Source organism: Ixodes scapularis, unplaced genomic scaffold (assembly GCF_016920785.2).
Source record: "Ixodes scapularis isolate PalLabHiFi unplaced genomic scaffold, ASM1692078v2 PGA_scaffold38__2_contigs__length_395552, whole genome shotgun sequence".
Lineage (NCBI taxonomy): Eukaryota > Metazoa > Arthropoda > Arachnida > Ixodida > Ixodidae > Ixodes > Ixodes scapularis.
Window position 1 is genome coordinate 29,323 of NW_024609866.1, and position 7,261 is coordinate 36,583.

The 7,261-nt window shown below is 47.9% G+C and overlaps 1 protein-coding gene across 1 annotated transcript; it reads left to right on the forward strand.

Moving 5' to 3' along the window:
- Positions 1 to 4,268: 4,268 nt before the first annotated feature.
- On the forward strand, positions 4,269 to 5,517 carry LOC115331287. Its single transcript, XM_040221227.3, has one exon. The coding sequence runs from the start codon at positions 4,300 to 4,302 to the stop codon at positions 5,515 to 5,517; it is 1,218 nt and encodes a 405-aa protein (XP_040077161.1). The 5' UTR covers positions 4,269 to 4,299.
- Positions 5,518 to 7,261: the final 1,744 nt, after the last annotated feature.

A 7,261-nucleotide genomic window follows, 5' to 3' on the forward strand; every position in this document is an offset into this window, starting at 1 on the left:
TGACCTTGGTTGCGCGCTTCAGCCGTTGGAGGGCAGGACAGCTGCCGCCAAGATGCGCTTGGGTAAGAATCCGAAACCAGAGTACGCGTCAGAATTGAAGGGTTTTAGAAAGCATGGTAAAATGCTCAGCATGCTTTATGCTTCTCTAAAAAGGGTTGATATAGGGGTTATTGATGATGGCCAACAAGTTTCTACTTTAAACTATGGGCTTAAAATGAAAAAATAAAATAAAAAGCCCCTTTCTAAAAAACTGAAAAAAGTATTTTTTTCTAAACATAACTATTTTTTCAAAATGGGCTCTTGGGCAGACACCAACACGACTTTAACCTTTTTTCTGTGCGATGTATGCTTCTGAAAATTTCAATGGGAAAATGGAGCCCATTTTTGCCCTTTTTAGGTTTCTGGTGCCATAGAGCCCCATGTGTTTGAAAACTCAGTCGGCCGCCATTTTCCCATTGAAACTTCCAGAAAATCACATATAACTTTTGATTAAGTTGTCGGATCGAGCTGAAACTTTGGCACCTGGTTGTGACCTCTAGCACTACCTTTGGACGGAGAATGAGCGTTCGGCGAGGCCTAGTTTATTTTCGCGGTAGAAAAGGCCGTGTAAATTTTCTTTTGTGACACCCCGTACACTCTAAAAATGCTTGCGCGTCTACTTTCCCGCAAAACACTCAAAGAGCCAATCTCCGCGATCTACAAAATCAGCTCAGCGAATGATGGGGCGGAACATCCCCGAGGCAGCACAAAATTTTGGCCCGACACTGGCCAATGCCTGATTTTTGCTCGGCACCTGCCTGGCCAGCCCGGCCACTGGAAAGCAGCTGGCCAAAGGTCCCCAAAAGATCACTATTAAGTCCCCGGCCACAGAGTCTTAGTTTTTCCATTGGCAACCAATCACCAAATTATGTTCGGGAAGGGCTTGGCCACCAAGTCTTTGTTTCCTCCCTGGTCACCGGCCTCAAAAAGGTGACCAGCACTCATCCGGCCAATGTTCACCGGCATGAACTTGGTCAATGAAGACAAAAAAGTGCCCGGTAGAAGGCGGAGTACTGATCACTCTTTTCATCCCCGGCCACCAGTCCTAAAAACATCCTCAGCACCTGTCCGCTCAATGTTGACTGGCAGCAACCTGGTCAACGAAGACAAAAAAGTGTCCGGTAGAAGCCTGGGACTCACTACTCTTTTCATCCCCGGCCACCAGTCCTAAAAACATCCTCAGCACCTGTCCGGTCAATGTTGACTGGCAGCAACATGGTCAACGAAGACAAAAAAGTGTCCGGTAGAAGCCTGGGACTCACTACTCTTTTCATCCCCGGCCACCAGTCCTAAAAACATCCTCAGCATCTGCCTGGTCAATGTTGACTGGCAGCAACCTGGTCAACGAAGACAAAAAAGTGTCCGGTAGAGGCCTGGGACTCACTACTCTTTTCATCCCCGGCCACCAGTCCTAAAAATGTCCTCAGCACCTTTCCGGCCAATGTTGACCGGCAGCAACTTGGTCAACGTAGACAAAAAAGTGTTCAGTAGAAGCCTGGCTACTGACCACACTTTTTATCCCCGGCCACCAGTCCTAAAAACATCCTCAGCACATGTCCGACCAGTGTTGACTGGCAGTAACTTATTCAATGATGAAAAAAAACTGTCTGGTAGAAGACTGCATGGGTACTGACCGCTCCTTTTATCCCAGGCCACCAATCCGAAAGATGGTCACCCTATTTGGCTTGTTTCAAATTGGTCAACAAAAGAAAAAGAGTGTCCCATAGAACATGGGTATGCGGAGTGCTGCTTTTATTCTGGACCACCAATCCTCTCTGGCATTACATTGCCCAGTAGAGACAAAAGTATACAAGCCACGGGCTTGGTAAGCAATGACTTCCGCTTGTTCTGCAAATATTAAGTCTGGTCACATGTAGGTGGCTACATGTTTGCCCTGGCCAGGTAAGACTGGGAGAAGGGATTAACACTTGAGGAATCCAGGCCGTGGCGCATTCCATACTATAAAATTGGCTCAGAAAACTTCATTTGGACAAAAATTATATTTTGTTATTTGAACACAAATTATATGTACAAAATGCGAAAACATTAAAAAATGACTGTGCCTTTAACAGAGCAGTGAATTCTGGACTTGTTGTACACAACAAAAATGAACCAGAATATGAAAAAAAGCTTTCTCTGGTATTCTTTTGCCAATTACAAAATTCTTCATAACAACAGCTTTTCTTTAGTCACAGATTTCTGGCCAAGATAAAACCAGAAAACCTGAAAACAAACACAGAATAAGCACATGTATTTCATAACCAAAACCTGGCTGGCAGTATTGCTACATCAAATATAACAGAAAAGTTCTATCACTTAAAAAACAAATTATATAAGCGACAGTCAAAAAATATTGAGTGAAATCACGGTCAGAAGTCGGGTCTCTCTCCACCTGAGAAAACCTCAAGGTGACTGGTAGCAGTAAGGACGTTGTCAAATGGCTACAAAAGAAGCACATTGGGCTAATGGCAGCGCGTGCAGAGCAAAACAAAAAAACAAAAAAAAAAAAAGCTCGCCTAACTAAGCCATGGTTAAAAATATTGGGTGAAAAAATGGAGGAAAACACATATCCGACTCTTCGCGACAACGAAAGAACTTTATCGAACGAATCACACTTCCCGCCGTGGTAGGCCGACGTTGTCACAATCACGAGACCTCCACTCGTCGTCGAAAACACGCCGCTGGCTTTTTGAGGGGAACGAACGGCACAATCGTACTATACACAGTGCGACGGCTTTGTCCCGATCACGATATCTCTACACGTCGTCGAAAACGCACCGCTTGCTTCTTCCACGGCACGATCGAGCACCAGTTGCACAATCCTGCGCACCTTCCTTCAACTACGTCCGACAGGCGTAGCGTAGTCTCGCTTTGCCCAGCTCGAACACTCACCGCGACGCCGCGCAGTTGACGATGCGATGCAGTTCTCACAAACGCTCTCCCGTGCACAAAAAACATAAAACAATCACATGCCGATGCCTCGGTTGATTTGTGGGCGTCTAACTTCGTTGAATGTCTCACGTGTACACAGATTTCCACTGACCCGTCACATAAAGTTACGTAACTTTGGCTACGGAGGCCAAATAAAACGAGATGCGGTGCTTCTTCTTGGCTCCGTAAGGTCCAGAAACATACACCGATCTATCTTAGGTCCGGTCCAAGGTTAATTGTCCGGTTTTCAACATACCTTTCCAATTTTCCAACAAGAAAAACTAAAAAAAAAAAAAAAGGCGCGCTGCTCATCCCTGCTCACCGAGCAAACATACAGATGAAGCAGGTGAACCGGAAGTGATCTCGTCCCAGCAAGTTCCGCCAGTTCCGCCATTACTTGTTTATGCATACCAATGCATACCTTCCTTGGAATTCCCTGTACACCGACTGCGTAGGGTGAACACGAAAACTGGCGACTCTCTTGCATAAAAGAGGAGTGACGGGTGCTTTAATTAAAATATATTCATGTTCGTCCTAATCCCCGAAAATCTGACTAAATTCCCTGCGCGGTGATAGTTGTCCGCCAGGTGGCGCGAACTACCTCCCATTGCAAAAAGTGTACTTATAATTTTATTATTCACCCATCCACTCGATCGTGTCGCGCTGATGCCGGTGCAATGGCCGGTGCAGCTGGCTGATGGTGGACTCATCAGGCCTAGTTCAACTTCAAGCGGTTCAAGGCGTTCAAGGTTCGACGACTTGAGAAGCTTTGTTATCGGTTTGTGCACATTTCAAGCCACCCAAGATAGCACGCGGCGGCGTCCAGAGACAAGAGGCCATGAATACGCTGATCAAGGAGTAAGTCCATTTTCTACTTGGTGTTTTGTTTTGCAAAGTGACTGGAACACAATGGGCATAGGGTTAGTAGTAACGGCTCAGTTGACAAGCTCTGCATTAGCGGTGCTTCGGAAAGGCGGCCCCGTCCGTTCGTGCGAGCGTGATGACGCTGTCGTCGCAGCCCGCTTGGTTCGCAAGGTCGGGGAAGCTCGGGCCACTGGCTTGTCATTGCAAAATCAGGCGGTCGGCGGCATGTCAGCGGCTCTTGTGCACTTTTTAGATTCTGCTGCAGCCACATGATTGTATGATTGTTAATAGGAAGCGGAGATTTTGCCGGCAACCGTCATGACAAACCTACAAAGAAAAACTGTCGCGAACGCCGAACTGGCATGTTGTTTCTTGTATAACACGATCTGTAAGCGTAGAAGTCTCCGAGCCGGCAGTAGCTCAGGGAGAAAGAAGAAGACGCCGTTTCGAACGGCCACGTTTTCCATGTTCTCCGGGGAAAATTTATCGGCCGCTGGCCGAGGAAACGTTATGACGTCTGATAACGTTACAGAAGACTACCGGATAATCCTGCCACGTCTGACATCAGGTAACCTGAGCCTGAAATCCGTTTTCTTGCATGGGGACCTCTCGGCGCGCCCGTATCGAGCTCCTGATTTTCGAGACGCCCTACGTGGCATCGTCGAATTGAAGGACGTTGTGAGCCTCGGACAGTTCCAGATGTCTCACGTCTGGATGCTGACGTGTGTCAACGCTGTTACCAAGGCAAAGCTCGTCGCTCAACGAGAGCTCCGCGTGAAAGGCCGAAAGTGCCTCATCATTGACCCGGACAAGCAAGAAGTAAACCTAAAGCTTCTTTGGCTTCCACAGCATCTAGAGGATCGACGAGTTATCGAAGCTCTCGCCCCGTTTGGCAAAGTGCGATCGATCAAGAGAGAAAAATGGAGGTGCAGCGAGCTTGAGCACATGGAGACTCTAAATCGAGAGGTAGTACTGGTATTAGGGGATGGTGTCAATGCCAGTCAGATACCACATCTCCTTCAAGTCTACGGATGCCAGAGCCTCGTCCTTATTCCTGGCCGACCTCCGCTGTGCTTGCGCTGCAACAAAGTGGGACATATTCGACGCTACTGTAGAACACCGAGGTGCTCCAACTGCCGGCGGTATGGTCACCAAACCGAGGAGTGTGTCAACGGCGCCACCTATGCGGACATGTTACGACAACGTCAAACACACGAAGATGACACAGCGGCGGAGCTCCTAATGGACGTCAGTGAGGTAGCTGACGTCACCGGGGAATTGCCACCCGTTGAATCGGCCCATCCTTCACGAGACGCACGGCCCGGGGACAGTACAGACACCCAGCCATCACAAAACATCGACAAGAATGAAGAATTTCCAGTGTTGGAACCTGCAGCATCCCCAAACACCAGCACCACACAGAATGCGCACGTGGAACCTGATGCGACTCCCGTACCGACTGTCTCCAAGGCTCCGACTACACCTCAGCACACAGTTAGCGAGGACGGCCCTTCCTCGAGCAGCAGCCAACCACTCAAGCGACCGGCACCGGTTGACACAGAGGCACCTTCGTGTTCAAGCGGGTCCTCAACACTACTCAACCGTGTTGGCGACGGAGACGTCGCCAAAAAGAAGGCATCGGGGTCCCGTGCCAAGCCGAACGCGAAGCCAGGAGCTACCTAAAGTGTGGCGAGTGTCGTTCAACGCTGAAATGCGGCCTCTATGAGGACGGATAGAAGCTAAGTCTATTCCCCTAAATTTCACAACACTAAACGTCCGAGGTCTAAGATCTCGTGCGAGGCAGGTGCAACTTTGTCGGCTCTTGCAACGTGAGCGGCTGGACATTGTTGCGATTCAGGAGACAAAGATAGAGTCGGAGGAGGCCACAACAAGTGCGCTCCAGCCTTTTCTACACAGGTATGAAGTTTGTGTGAGCCACGCTGTGGGGCCATCGGCTGGTTGTTTCTTGTTTCTCCGCAAAGACTTGAACTACACCTCGCTCTCGTACACGGTTGACACTGAAGGTCGTTTTATCTGTTGTGACATCTACTTAGAGGGAATTCACTGGCGGCTGATTTGCGTTTATGCCTATAATGACTCTTCTAGTCGACTTTCACTTTTCCAAAATTTAGATGCTTTTCTTGACACCGACAAATGTATTGTCCTATTTGGCGACTTTAACTGTGTATGCGAAGCCCACGACCGCTCGACGATCAGTCTGAGACGCGACAACAGCAGTATCGCTCTCGAGAATCTTGTGCGCCAACACTGCCTAAGTGACGTCGGTGCTTCTCGAACGTCCATCAATCGCTTCACGCACCTGCAAAGTTCTCGCCACGCACGCCTTGATAGAATATACGTGTCTAGTTGTCTTTTGGAACACACGTTTGAATATTTGGTAACGCCGGTATCCTTCTCTGACCATTGTGTTGTAACCGTGAGGCTAGGCGAGAAACGCAAACAAATATCTAGGCCAAAATGGGCGCTGTGGAAGTTAAACAGCAATATCCTTAAAAACAATGACTTTAATGAGAGACTAATTACCTGTTTTATGGCTATTCGTAGTAATACCGATCTTTCCATTTTTGCACAGTGGGATAGTTTTAAGCAAGAAGCTAAAAACATCGCAATTGAGTGTGCGTGTATTCAGGCATATCATGAGAAAGCTGACAGGCGTGCACTTACACATAGCCTTCACGAACTGTATGAGCTGGAATGCGAAAAACCAGGTAGTTTTCATGAGGAAATTTGCTTTCTCAAATCTGAGCTCCAACGCCACGAGCTTCAGCGTTACCGAGGAGCGGCTGTGCGATCAAGATGTCAACGCCTTGTGTCGGCCAAACAGCCTACTAAAAATACTTTAGATGACGAGCGCAGGCACGCCTTAGCTAAAGAAATTCCGGAGTTGCTATGTAACGGCGCTTACTCAAGAAATACCGAAAACATTATGAACACATTCACACAACACTATCAAAACTTATTTGGTCAGGTCTCCCCCTCATCAAATGAAGAGTATGCGCCTCTCGTTTCACTGCTGCCCAGCTTGAGTGACGAGGACTCCGAACTATTTACTAGACCGTTTTTTCTCAAAGAGATATGCCAGGCCGTGGGGTCTCTTCCTAGCTCGAAGGCACCTGGACCAGATGGCCTCTCAGCAGAATTTTATAAGCAACACATAGACATGATATGCCCATTCCTCCTTGAACTTTTCACAGCTTCACTTCGGTATGGCAGGTTACCTCCATCGTTTTATCAAAGTCACACCGTGTTAATACCAAAAAGCTCCGACTCCGACAAGTTAAGGACTGTTGAAGGGTATCGCCCAATAGCGCTCTGCAATGTCGATTACAAAATATTTGCCAAAATTCTTACTAAACGTTTACAATGTGCCATTTCAAGAGTGGTTGGAGCTCATCAAACATGCGGG

What these genes read in the sequence shown, in the direction of transcription:
- LOC115331287 (XM_040221227.3), top strand. Translation starts at nt 4,300, where the DNA reads ATGTTCTCCGGGGAAAATTTATCGGCCGCTGGCCGAGGAAACGTTATG.